At 38.8% G+C, this 14,445-nt stretch overlaps 1 protein-coding gene across 1 annotated transcript in view; it reads left to right on the top strand.

Annotated features, from left to right (window-relative positions):
* The window catches only part of LOC137404649 (solute carrier family 12 member 9-like), a 102,341-nt gene extending 87,959 nt beyond the window's left edge, over window positions 1-14,382 (top strand). The window contains exons 20-26 of the mRNA XM_068090873.1: window positions 670-830; window positions 1,814-2,088; window positions 5,154-5,323; window positions 7,778-7,969; window positions 11,403-11,566; window positions 12,379-12,558; window positions 13,616-14,382. Coding sequence (XP_067946974.1) covers window positions 670-830; window positions 1,814-2,088; window positions 5,154-5,323; window positions 7,778-7,969; window positions 11,403-11,566; window positions 12,379-12,558; window positions 13,616-13,800 — 1,327 coding nt within the window. The 3' untranslated portion in view covers window positions 13,801-14,382. The remainder of the gene's footprint in view (window positions 1-669; window positions 831-1,813; window positions 2,089-5,153; window positions 5,324-7,777; window positions 7,970-11,402; window positions 11,567-12,378; window positions 12,559-13,615) is intronic.
* The last annotated feature ends 63 nt before the right edge of the window (window positions 14,383-14,445 follow it).

The raw sequence follows: 14,445 nt of genomic DNA, 5'->3' as shown, positions 1-14,445 counted from the left end.
TCTAAACTTGTAATGGGCAACTAGGCTACAAAACCTTTTCTCTTGGAAGCCTGCTGTTGGTTCATCAGACTTGCAGGCCTTCATGGTGTTTGTATTTCTAGACTTACGAGGGTGTTTTTATAATAAAATGTTGAATTTGTGATGATTGTTTTATCTTTGGACAAGGAGAATTGAAAACTCTTTAAAACTATTTTAGTAAAAAGACAGATTTTATTTGTTAAAGATTCTTATATATTGTGACTATATGACTATATTATAGTCATATAATCTATATATTATAAAGGCTTACATTATCATTATATATAATAATATAATTTGTATAATATAATAGACTATATCTTAAGAAATATATAATTAATGACATATAAAGTCTATTTTGTGACTACAGTTTCTATCGGAATGGACATACCAAGTGGGATTTTAATCAATTCAAAAAATTAAATCAACTTATTAAAAATAAAATTGCAGTTGGTTTGATGGTTTGTTAGGTATGGTTAATAATGAAATCTATTGCAGTATTTGATAGTAAAATATGGTACGTTCTAACACCTCTGTGTTTAGATGTCTATGTATCCTGCAGCACAACATGATGATAATGCTCCTCAAAGCCATTGATATTTAGACTCTTTATAGAAAGCATACATCATTATCGTATGTTGTGTTTTGTAGGCCAACCTTTAAATACTTCAATGTTTGGACTTGCGTGCTCGCCATGGTTGGCTGTGTAACAATGACCTTCCTTATCAAAGCTATCTACGCTGCCATAGCCATCGCCATAGCAACGATTCTTATCATACTGCTTTACTTCCGAGGAGTCAGCACTTCCTGGGGTGAGTTTGAGCTGCGCTCCATCTCATAACATCGATTTTCATTAACTGCTAGCCTTGGTACCAGTGACTTGTGGTAACTTCAATTGACAGGAACCGCAGGTACTTGATATGATTTTAACACTTTAAACCCTAGTCTTGTATGAACAAGCAGGTTCCCTGATTCTAGACCATATTAACAACATTCCATCGACTGTGCAAACACATAGAATAGCCCTATTCCTTTTGAATTCAATATCATTTGGGCGCTCCAAGGTTGTAGAACTTGATGAAAAACAACGGAAATTAAATATAGTAGATAGTTGCGGTTTTTATGCTCTTTCAAAAGAGGAATGTTTTCGAGGGAGCAGAAGAAACATGGTTGCAGCATACTGAGTCTGATAGTCTGTGTATTTGTTATGATTAGATGAACAAAGCTTTAGTATAAAGCACTTGTTTCTGATGAGAAGCTTGAATATCAATCAGTGCGCCAATAGAAACTAACGTTCTGTCAGCAGCATTTCTCCGACAGCTAGACGCGCCCTCGGTATTTGAATCGGCTTAAAATTTCAAATTTAGGCTAGAAACTCATTACACTCGGAGCAACCAAAATTTCGTAACTTCACGTAAACCGGAGAGGGGAAAAAACGAAGCGATATTATGCAGCCAAGTTCACTCAGGCATGGGATCAGGTGGGGAAACAACTCCCCGATTTGTTTCGGGCTCAGTCTTTGAAGTTTTAACCTGATGGCAACTTTTATAGCAGTTGGTCAGTCATTTCCACGCATATATATCTTGTCTTGCATTGGCGTAAATCCCTGATAAGGTGCCATGCTGTGTTGTATTTGCGTTTTGAAACATTCATGGTAAAACAACTCCTTGACTTTCAAGAGGTTTTTTACCATGAATGTTTGAGCAAGCAGCTATAACACAACATTGCACATTTTAAAGCATGTACATCCATGAAAGTCAATAAATACATAAACCAGTTTGTTTCTGCTAACCAGGTTCCATCAGCCAGGCCCTCATATTCCACCAGGTTAGGAAGTACCTGCTTTTGCTTGACAACCGCAAAGATCATGTCAAGTTCTGGCGACCACAGATGCTCTACATGGTCAGCAACCCGCGTCAGTCAGCCAACATCATCGATTTCATAAATGATATGAAAAAGAGTGGTCTCTACGTCCTTGGCCATGTCAAGGTCGGCAAGCTGGATGATTGCCGCAAAGACCCAGCTCTCATGGAACTTAAGCAGTGGCAATCATTGATCGATTTTCTCAAGGTAGGTGGAGGCAATTGTACGGATCATCTGCTGCTTTCTACAAGGTTGCTCTTGTTGGAGCATATGATTAATGCTATTTGACACAAAAGGCTTTCTCTGTGGTATACGTCTCATCTTTTATAAGTCTGAGAGTTTTTTTTCAAACTTGTCTGCGGTTAAACCCAAGCACTGCTTTCTTTCTTCATGCAATAGTTTTCCATCGAATAGCGTTTGTTATATCATTTTATTTACATTAAATCATAACATAACAAGATGATAGAACATAAGATGATAGACAAAGTAAGGTGCTATGAGGGCCCATATGCGCAGTAGCACGACTGTTCGAGACGCAGAGCCCGCATTAACAGATGAGATTGTTAATTAAGAAAATGTGGTTGTTTAAGCAAAAGAAATCAGAACAAATCTATTCCAGAGAGTTCAGCAAGTACTGCTTCAAAGCAGCCCTAAAACCATAATGACTAACAATTTTCCTGAGCCAAATTGGCTAGGAATTATATGCTAATGACACACGATAAGCAACCCGTCTATGGCCACCAGTAAAAGTCTAAGAAGTTATGTGAGAGATTTCACATTATCGTACTATTTGCTACTTTGAATGGTCATTTGAAAACTGGATATCACCAGCAGCCTAGCTGTGTGGAATTGATGTCATCAATAGACCAATAACAGACCACGATCTCTTTTCAACAATTACGCGGTTATTTGTTAGTGTTGCCACCTGCCGATTTTTTTTCAAGTATCTCTTCGGTTTGCCAACTGATAAGCTGAAAGTATTTTCACTCTTAGCCGTAATGGCCAATGTCGAAAGTAGGTAAATCGTGCACTATATTTCGCTAGTTTTACCCGGCGGTACCCTTACTGTAGCATATACGTATGTAAGAACGGTTTTGTGGAGTTGCCCTACCATAAATTGTACTCGACTGGAAAAATTGCTCTTAGGCCAGTAGGAAAAATTAGGTACATACTGATAGCACATTTGATTGGTTTATGACAAGTCAGTTTAGACAAAAATGGCTCCCAGACCTGGAAGCCATTTTTATTTAGTTCTCTCCAAATTTGAAGAAACCTGTTAAGCACGCCATAATAGTTAGTGTAGTAAAATGTTATAGTATAAACTGCTGTAATGATATGTAAAACGCGTTTTTTGTTTTTATATTCTAAAATATGAGCACAAATTGATGTAAATTGAATTAAATATTCTACTTAATTTTCAGTCTGTGAATTCGGGGTTAAATGGCTTTTTTCGTGGTTGACTACAAAAATCTCATCCCAGCACAACCTAGTACACGCACGCCTGAGCTAATCTTAGTTCATTCGTACAGGTTGGTCAGTAGTGTAGCCAGGCAGTCCAGCCCTGATTGAGGAATGATGTGATTTAATGAGCGGATGTGCAGCTGTGTGGGGTCGGATGTGCAGCTGTCTGGGGTCGGATGTGCAGCTGTCTGGGGTCGGATGTCCAGCTGTCTGGGGTCGGATGTGCAGCTGTCTAGGGTCGGATGTCCAGCTGTCTGGGGTCGGATGTCCAGCTGTCTAGGGTCGGATGTCCAGCTGTCTGGGGTCGGATGTGCTGCTGTCTGGGGTCGGATGTGCAGCTGTCTGGGGTCGGATGTCCAGCTGTCTGTGGTCGGATGTGCAGCTGTCTGGGGTCGGATGTCCAGCTGTCTGGTGTCGGATGTCCAGCTGTCTGGGGTCGGATGTCCAGCTGTCTGGGGTCGGATGTGCAGCTGTCTGGGGTCGGATGTGCAGCTGTCTGGGGTCGGATGTGCAGCTGTCTGGGGTCGGATGTGCAGCTGTTTGGGGTCGGATGTGCAGCTATCTGGGGTCGGATGTGCAGCTGTCTGGGGTCGGATGTGCAGCTGTCTGGGGTCGGATGTGCAGCTGTCTGGGGTTGGATGTGCGGCTGTCCGAGGCCAGAAGTCATGAAACCTGGTGATATGTAATCTAACCATTTTATTACACTGGTTCAAGAAACTTCATCTAATCTGATTTTGATGCATCCTACACATACACTATGTATCCATGATGCGCAGTACTTCGGAGTTGCGCTCTCTCCGAATCATGGAAACGGCGTCTTCGCACTGAAATCACTGCGCACTGATCAGTGTGAAGCCAGTTCAAATTCGCAGAAAGGAAACGGCAATTGCGCAGTGGCTGCGCATAGCTCTCATGCTGTGGAGGCAGATTCATCGAGCGCCATAAACTAGTACGAAAGTTATCCTGCTTATCTTGTTTTCTCTATTTTTCCGATCTTCTTTCATTTAAATTTAATTATGGTCTGCACCTACGAGAATGATGAGGTGATTACCTTCCTGGACTTTGTTATCGATATCAACACCTTTTGAAAAACAGGTGGCAAGTCCTAAAGTAACATTTAAATAATAGATTACTTGAAAAAATACTTATTAAAAATATGTTACTTTGTAAAAATTGTGTTAAAGTTTGTAAAACATTGTGAATGTGTATTGTAAATAAAAGTATAATGACGACAAAAGCATAAAAAGACCATTTTTGACGTTTGGTATCCATGATCGATTCCATGTCTCCATCCGGCGATTCGATTTATACAATTTCTCTTCTCTGGCTAATTTGCTGAAAACCACTGCGCAGCATGTAAATCTACAATCTCCTTGACTTCGTAGGGGTTGCATCGGAGTACCGCGCATCATAGAAACATAGTGATTATTAGATGGGATATTCTCATTCTTGACAAGATTTTGAATCTAGCAGCGTATAATATATGTTATATAGTAAATGTTATATAATATAATTGTGTTATATAATATAATATATGTTTATTTGCTGCTAACAAATAGTAATAATAATTATGTGAACAACAGTGAAAACATGAAAACAGTATGATGCATTCATACTGTTAGACTAGATACTACTACCAGGGTAGTTCTTATTCATACTCAAACAGCACTGAACCTGTATTGAACCTTTAACATCCTATCACATGGTTACAGCTCTTGAGAGGTGTGTCATCAGATATGTAGCTCAGTTAATGGTAAATATTCTAGTGTTAGCCACCATTGGTCCGAAACTGACTGGCTATATTCCTGTAGGTCAAGGCCTTTGTAGAGATTACCCTGGCTAACTCTGTAAGGGAAGGACTACAGCAGCTGGTGAGGATTTCTGGTTTAGGAGGTATGAAACCAAACACCATATGCATGGGATTCTATGATGAGACAATTCCAACTGATACATTTCAGTCAGGCAGCAAGAAGAACATATTGTAAGGGTTTGTAAAGACTATGCAATCAAGCCTTCATTTCCTTTTTATTGATCAGAATGCTGGGCTGCCGGTTGTTGTGTTCCTGCTGGCAGCAATTTACTTGGCATGTTGAAATTACATTTAGCTGGCTTTAGTTAACTTGTGGGTCACTCAACCTTGAGCAGGAAAGACTATGATCAATACTCGAAAATACGAGCAATTTTGTTACCATTTGCTCTACTGCTCTGTGCTCATTGTAATGCTTTCTTCTGATTAGCTGTGCTGATTGTACTGTTCCCTTCCGATTGGCTGTGCTGATTGTACTGCTCTCTTCTGATTGGCTGTGCTGATTGTACTGCTCTCTTCTGATTGGATGTACTGGTCTGTGCTGATAGTACCGATTTTGCTGCTCTCTTCTGATTGGCTGTATTGTTCTGTTTTGATTGGCTGTATTGTTTCGTCCTGAGTACTGTGTTCCATTCTGATTGACTGTACCAGCTTTGGTTAGCTGTAAATGACATCTTAACAACGATGTTTTATTCCTAGCAATCTGTTGCTTTGTGGTGGGGTTTTTTGTTGCAACTGTAATTGATCTATGTGCCAGTCTTGAGACAAAATGTTTGGATGGAACAGATAAAAGTATTATTTTGGATTTGTTCTAAATATTTATTGTGATAAGCCAATCAGCAGCTACTATGCTATGATTGGGGCAGCGTGTCTATGGGGCAGCGTAGATTCTCAATTCTTGTTGTTTGTTCTAAATATTTATTGTGATAAGCCAATCAGCAGCTACTATGCTATGATTGGGGCAGCGTGTCTATGGGGCAGCGTAGATTCTCAATTCTTGTTGTTTGTTCTAAATATTTATTGTGATAAGCCAATCAGCAGCTACTATGCTATGATTGGGGCAGCGTGTCTATGGGGCAGCGTAGATTCTCAATTCTTGTTGTTTGTTCTAAATATTTATTGTGATAAGCCAATCAGCAGCTACTATGCTATGATTGGGGCAGCGTGTCTATGGGGCAGCGTAGATTCTCAATTCTTGTTGTTTGTTCTAAATATTTATTGTGATAAGCCAATCAGCAGCTACTATGCTATGATTGGGGCAGCGTGTCTATGGGGCAGCGTAGATTCTCAATTCTTGTTGTTTGTTCTAAATATTTATTGTGATAAGCCAATCAGCAGCTACTATGCTATGATTGGGGCAGCGTGTCTATGGGGCAGCGTAGATTCTCAATTCTTGTTGTTTGTTCTAAATATTTATTGTGATAAGCCAATCAGCAGCTACTATGCTATGATTGGGGCAGCGTGTCTATGGGGCAGCGTAGATTCTCAATTCTTGTTGTTTGTTCTAAATATTTATTGTGATAAGCCAATCAGCAGCTACTATGCTATGATTGGGGCAGCGTGTCTATGGGGCAGCGTAGATTCTCAATTCTTGTTGTTTGTTCTAAATATTTATTGTGATAAGCCAATCAGCAGCTACTATGCTATGATTGGGGCAGCGTGTCTATGGGGCAGCGTAGATTCTCAATTCTTGTTGTTTGTTCTAAATATTTATTGTGATAAGCCAATCAGCAGCTACTATGCTATGATTGGGGCAGCGTGTCTATGGGGCAGCGTAGATTCTCAATTCTTGTTGTTTGTTCTAAATATTTATTGTGATAAGCCAATCAGCAGCTACTATGCTATGATTGGGGCAGCGTGTCTATGGGGCAGCGTAGATTCTCAATTCTTGTTGTTTGTTCTAAATATTTATTGTGATAAGCCAATCAGCAGCTACTATGCTATGATTGGGGCAGCGTGTCTATGGGGCAGCGTAGATTCTCAATTCTTGTTGTCGTTAGAAGCAAATGTCTTCATCAAAAACTCTTTTGTTTATACTCTAGGTAAGAAAACTAGTCGCCAATGATAAATTTACTTATTTGTATAGACATATTTGAAAATTTTCAAAAATTGCAATTTTCAGATTGTTAAAGCGATGAGTAAGGTATTGCAGACAACCTACACATTGTAAACATCTAACTTCGCTTACCTCTCCTTTAACACTGCCGTAGCCTTGTTGTCTCCAGCACCAGACCTGTCAACTACATATTGGTTGGGATTTGATCTATTCTATCTAATATTGGCTTTTCTACTGATCTTGAGTTTATTATCACAGTCCTACGTTGTGCTCTTGCCAGCAAACTAAGTTGGGATTCCACAAGTTTGGGGATCCCACAAGTTTGGAGATCTCACAAAAACTCCTACAAGAGTTAGGATCCCTAGTGTATTTAATATCTTCGAGGTTCAGCGAGGGAAGCGATTGGCCCGTGAAAGAACCAATCAAATATGCTTCCGTATCTCTTCACAGTTCTGAGTTGATCTCTTCAGCATAACAGACCCTCGCTTAACCTAAAGCTAAGCATCTGTGCTCTCCAAATTTTCTTAAAGTCTGAACATTTATAGATATATCATGGAAATGTGTTTATTCAGTCGATTTGGTGGCGTGGAGAATGCTGAGACTAATATGGCTGTCAACTACTTCCGCTCGGTGCGGTCTGCGGACGAGGCAAGAACAGTGAACAGAGTCGAGTATGTGAACATGATAAGAGATTGTGTGAAGATGAGGAAAAATGTCTGCCTTTTCAGGCACTTTCATAAACTCAACAAGAGCGCAGTGTTCAAGTAAGTGGCTGAGTATTGATTATTGACTGATTATTGACTGATTGACTAGAATTTATCCAATTTATATTCCATACTAGCTGTGCCACCCGGCGTTGCCTGTGTAATAGAAGAGTCTGGACAGAAAATTGATTTGTATTTAACATATAACAACATTTGCCATTATAACTTTCAAAGTACATATCATGAGAGAAGTGTGTCGTGTAGTTGAAATAAATTAAGAGAAAAACAAAAACAACTGTTAAGGTTTTAAAACTTTGTCAAACAACTGTACCGTTCAAGCTAGTAGCCTGGCATACTGCCAATGGAAAACTCCACTAAGCTAGTTAATAAGGTTAGGCTTCCAATGACAGTAAGCCATGACCTTGAGTCTGTATTGTTGTCCAGCTCAGCTGTTCTAATAATAGCTATAGCCGGATTTCCAACAGAAGGAATTCCAACACACGGACTTTGAGAAATACAGTGAAACATGGATAACTCGCCCTCGGATATAGCGAACACATGGTTAACTCGACTGGATTTGCTTGGTCCGTTCCCACGCAATGATAAATGGCTCTATATAACTCGAATTCAACACTGTTATAACGAACTGTTTTTTGCCCAACGGCTACCGAAACGGTTGCTATCGCTTTAGAAAATCACTTTATTCCAAGCCATAGAGGTAAACCTCAACTTTTCGTAATTCATAAGCGTCGTTATTACCTCCATCGGCAAAATATTTTTGTCAACGACTGTTCTAAAGGTTTGGTGAAATTTGATTTATACTGCTATACGATGAATAGCGCGGACTGGCCCGGCCACGGGCGCAAGGATTTTCGCCACGCACATACAAAACAAAAATCGCATGTTGTTTTGTATGTGCGTGGCGAAAATCCTTGAGTGCGTGACCCGGCTAGCCCGTGACGAATATTTTTCCGAAGTTGATTCCGTGTTGAATCAACGTCGGAATGTTGAATGTTTAAAACGTCTTAAAATTTGTTTTTATTAAACGTATACGTTTTCTTAGCTAAAAAAAACTATTCATCGTTTGACCTAAACACAGAATACGTGTGTACATTCAATAAGTATCCATTCAAAAAGCGTGAGTGATATACAATGTACCGTAAAACCTCGTAAAACTTTTAATTGAACTGCCTCGGAGTGTTGCTCTTAACGAATCCCAGGTAAAGTAAGGTAATCTTTCCATAAACTTCAAGAAATATCGGCAAAATTGATCGTGGGTAAAACGCTCAAAAGAAAAAGATGTCTTTTCTTTGAGCATTTCAGCAACGATCAAGTTTTGCCAATGTCAATCTAAAAAACGTCCTGGCAATAACATCACCTCAAACAACAAACCAATCTCAAGTGATAGAAAAATCTCTATACTTTTTGATAAAAACGTTTTAAACTTTACATTAGAAGCATTTAATTTGAAACAAGCCATTTGTGCTTTTGATTTATATTATAGTTTGTATATGTTCATGTATCTACTAATAAATAAGTGAATACATGGACTTGTGACAGTGCTCTGATAACTTGAACACTCTGATAATTCGAACACTTTTGCTCGGTCCCTTGAATGTTGAGTTATCCGAGTTTCACTGTATATATATAGACTAGTAAACTGGTAGTCTAGTATGCCGTGAGAGATCGTCAGGTGTGCCAATAAAGCATGGAGAGTATGTGTCTTCACAGTTATTCTGAAATCCTAAAAAAGAATGATTATTGGAGGTTGTAATGTGTGGGGCAGTGAAGTTAAAAGGTCTGAGTTCAAATCCCATCGTAAGCAATCTTTTTAACCTTTAAGCTAGGCATCGTATAAATGGACGCACACAGTCTTATTATAGTAAAGATTGTGATTGAGTATTCCAAAATCTTTTGCATCAATGTAAGACGGAAGATGTCGATGTCTTTGGCCAGAGATTTTTCGGGTCCCTCGGTAACAGCTTGTTCTGCTTTTTCTCAACGTCCTGCGAGTACTGGTTGGTTTCTGTGGGTTTATATTTTTTGGTGGAATCATGTGTTGTGTCTAGATAAAATCTTTATGTGAAACGTAAATAAATAGAGTGAAATAAGAAGTGAGAAATACGAGACTTGGCCCCTTGGTCTGCCCGTCATGCAATGGTTTGTTAAATACCGTTGACCATGCATTTTTGTTGCTGCCTTCACAAAACTTGATTATTTTTAGGTTCACACCCAAACTACTTCTCAGTTTATGTAAAGCCTGGTTCCCAAATACGTCACAAAGCAATGGCGATGGCACTGCAGGCTATTGGCGGTGAAATGGGAACCTACGTGCCGGGTACCGCCGGGTACCATCGGTAGTTGCCGGCGGCAACGCAAGAGTTTAGCACTGTTCAGATTTCGCGAAGAGCTGCAGACAGATCCTTCCCGAAATGCACTGTACAGGTGAAGGTCAGCATTATTGAAACGGCATGGCAAGCGAGAATTTTTCTGCCGTTATTAGCGATGCAGATTCATGTGAACATAAAGCCGCAGAGCCAAACGTCGCAAGCGTTTTGCTGCGCAATATTACTGCCGGAGTCTCGCAATCGATATGGGAACCAGGCTTTAGTCAGTGTTTGTGGAATCATCGTAGTTTCGTAAGTCAGGGTGATTGAGTCAGGTCAAGAGAAAGCACGAAAACACAAAACAGTAAAAATATAATATAACATAATGGGATTTAATATAATACAACATTATTGGGTGTGATACAATATAATACATTGTTGCATTATCTGATCTTTTTTGCGTGTTTTAATTATTATTGGTCTTACTGTATTATTATTATTGCTATTGTTATTACTGGCGGTTAGCACGGTGATGCCTGGTATTGTCTCATTTTCAATCAGACAGACCGCGCAGGTGGGTGTTTAAGAAGCTGGTTCCCAGGAACCAAACAAAGTTTTGAGACCAGATAGTTTTACCAACCTAAAGGAAGGCACAGAGTGTACGCGTGTGCAGTTTGAATGAAATCGACCCAAAAATGTGGCAGCGTGTAGCCTTCCCACGGACTAACAGACAGATACAATGCCGATGTAGGATTTATTAATATGCATGTAGATACTATGCATATTGTTGTAGTAAAGGAAAAACTGGCTCGGTTGTTAGTATTTTAGTTTGTAACTTTCTCCCTGGGATCCTACCAACATAACACTCTTGGTAATTCTATTATTATCTTAATTTCAGGTGTGTGAGATATATGAGATAGACCGCACATTGCTCGGTTGTTTAAATCTTCATGTTTATTCTGCTGTCAGCTGTCAACATGTGCTCTATGTTTATTCTGCTGTCAGCTGTCAACATGTGCTCCATGTTTATTCTGCTGTCAGCTGTCAACATGTGCTCTATGTTTATTCTGCTGTCAGCTGTCAACATGTGCTCTATGTTTATTCTGCTGTCAGCTGTCAACATGTGCTCTATGTTTATATTCTCCAAGTTCTACTAATGTTTGCAGAAACAAGACCTGTGTAGACGTATGGCCAGTGAATATGTTTCAGCCAGACAAGGCGAGCTACATGGACAACTGCTGCCTGTTCCTCCTTCAATTAGCTTGTGTTTTACACATGGTTAAGGGGTGGAAGCAAGCTACCTCCCTTCGTGTCTTCATGTGTCATGCTAGTAAGTGTTGCCGCAATATTGCTCTCATTGTTGGAACAGGTCGATTATAATAAATCTTACATGAAGGGCTAGACGACCTTGGCCCCTTGATCCAAACTTTCGGCAAGCATGCATGAGGTAAAACGAAACCATCATCACAAACCCTTACAAGTTTGTGTACTCCATCTATTTGAACTCATGCCCTAATTCATCTAGGGTGTCTTCGGATTCCATCTGCGTATTGTAATAATATACTCGTAATAAATATGTCGCTATATGCCCTCGTATCAAAAAACTGGGAGTTATCTTCTCCATACCACTTTGAAATATAAGCAATCAACGCAGTAATTACTCTATCAATTAAAGGATGACCAGTGGATGACTCCAATAACAGCATTTTTAGCATTCAATGATCATGCTTGTTATAACATGACCTGTCTGTATCACAGCTTACAAACTTGAGATATAGGCCTGAGAATCTTTGCTAATTGTCACTGTAGAAACATGCTCAGACTCATTGAATATAAGGTGGAACTCGTGTATCACCATGTAACCCAAATATCACATTAGTATTGTAGTTTTTTTAGAATTTTGAAGGAATGTAAAGGAATATGCATGCCATACGCTATCCCATACTCAATGTTCCCTAGACGTAGATGTTCAAATGTCACTCCTAACTTGTCATACTAGTGTCTATGGCCATTTGATTCAGTCTACCATCTCCTTTCTTATATTTTCAAGTTCAGAAACTGTTTACTAGTTTTTAAGTGGCTTGCAGTACTACTTTAGACTTTTCTGAGATGTCTGTTGCTAAGCGACATTTTTTCTTTTAGGCGATGAAGAGGAAACTAAAAAGAAGGAAAGAAAATTAGCTGTGATCTTAAATCAGTTACGGATTGATGCTGATATAGTGACGATCAACTGGTCAAGGATTGTAGATCTCCGCTATCCATCATCGCTTCGTAGCGGAGCAGTTACGGAGACACCTTCTCTTCCTGAGGATTATCTCAAAGGTATATGTTTGAGGGTTTTATGTAACAGGCCATCCACATGTGGTGTTTGTGTCACTACATGTGGACTTGTAGAGCAAATCACTTGACAGTGATTTTCTCTGTCATTTTCAAAAACCTTATCATCATAACTTGTACATAATCCGTGCGCCGTAAGGTATTGCCATGTGTAATAACTACGTGCACAAGTATTCTTTGATCTTAGCATAGCTTCGGACATATGGACACACATGGCTCTTATTATAGTAAAGATTATTCACGCTGCTGAAATTACGCTGCTTTTTGTTTTTTATATGTTTGTAATTTTACGGCAAAAAGCAAAACCTTTTACACTGATTGCTGATGAATGATCTTAACGCTATTTTTTAATGTCTGCGACGCAAAGGGAAATCATAATCACACATAATTGAAAAATTAAAAAAATTGGATTAATTAAAAGACAAACTGATAAACTTCATGACTTGACACTCGTCTGCCTAAACGCACCCAACCATAGCCACATTGTAAGTAAAATACTTCTACAGACAGAAGCAAACATTAAACACGGTGAATGCGTGCTTTTTATGTTTGTTTGTATTTAGTGCAGCCATAAAATCTACTAAATCTATTAGATATGCAGACATAAAAACATGCAGACATACAGACAGACAGACATATATATATCTCTTTAGAGATATATATATCTCTAAAGAGATATATATATATATATATATATATATATAGGTATATAGATATATATAGATATATATATATATAGATATATAGATATATAGATATATATATATATAAATATATAGATATATGTGTATATATATATCTCTAAAGCCACATACCACACACACAGTAAAAATTTTTTGGGTTGACTTGTACGAGTAATAACTACATGTATACTGTAATAAGTATACATGAGATCTACAGATAATAAATTAAAATGTTGGTACATATCTGCAATTTTAGTAAGTTCTGTTTAGTCTCCTCAGGTCTTCAATCAACTAAAGTACTGAATAATCGGTTTTGGTTTTTTGTTTGCCAGTTTTTTATTATCGTTTTTTTCTTGCAGACATAAATACGATGATTCAAGAACAGAGCTCAAGCAGTTCTGTCGTTTTCTGTTATCTCCCCCTTCCTCCAGCTACTATTTCCTTCTCCCAGGATTATCTCGACCAGCTCACGTTGCTCACAGACAATTTACCGCCGACAGTCCTTGTTCACGGGTTAAACCCGGTCACCTCAACGACACTTTAGTGCTAACAGATGTGATTTTACTTTTTTAGCCTTCGTTTTATTGCCAGCATAATTCCACTCTAGTTTTTTTCGTTAATTGCCTTGTAGGCCAAAGGCTAGAATATAGGGAATGGCTGGGCAGAAGAGGATTAGTGTAAATGGATAGTTACTAGTCGCTTATACATATATCTAGTCTTGCTGTCTCAATGATATTTAAATGGCTAATGTTGAGGCTCTCTTCATTAGTTCAGATTAAATGCTCATTTGGTTCACACTGCTCATAGTATTTGTAAACAGAATGTTCTATTTCTTATCGATAGCCTGTGTTCCATTCAATCACTAAGCATTAATTATATGACTAGTGCACCTTTAGTTTCTTGATGTTCATTAACTCCTGTCTTAGGAAACCAGTTTGTTTCCAATCTTGTATAGTCCATATTCTAATACTCTTCTGATATAGCCATACCCTGATGTAACCATTCCATACACCGCAACTGTTGCCTTTGTTTGTTCAGGTCAACAGTATTTGATGCTATTTTCAGTCTAGATTTGATGTTTTTACCTGTTTGCATCTTTCAAACCTTAGAAAATATAAAACAACAGCCTTCCAACAGGTAGAGTTCTGTGGTATCGGATATATGTATGCTTCAAGTGGATCCCAACTGC

Source organism: Watersipora subatra, chromosome 9, assembly GCF_963576615.1.
Source record: "Watersipora subatra chromosome 9, tzWatSuba1.1, whole genome shotgun sequence".
Classification (NCBI taxonomy): domain Eukaryota; kingdom Metazoa; phylum Bryozoa; class Gymnolaemata; order Cheilostomatida; family Watersiporidae; genus Watersipora; species Watersipora subatra.
The sequence above is the reverse complement of the archived record's forward strand: the minus strand, read 5'-3'. Positions and strand labels throughout refer to the sequence as shown.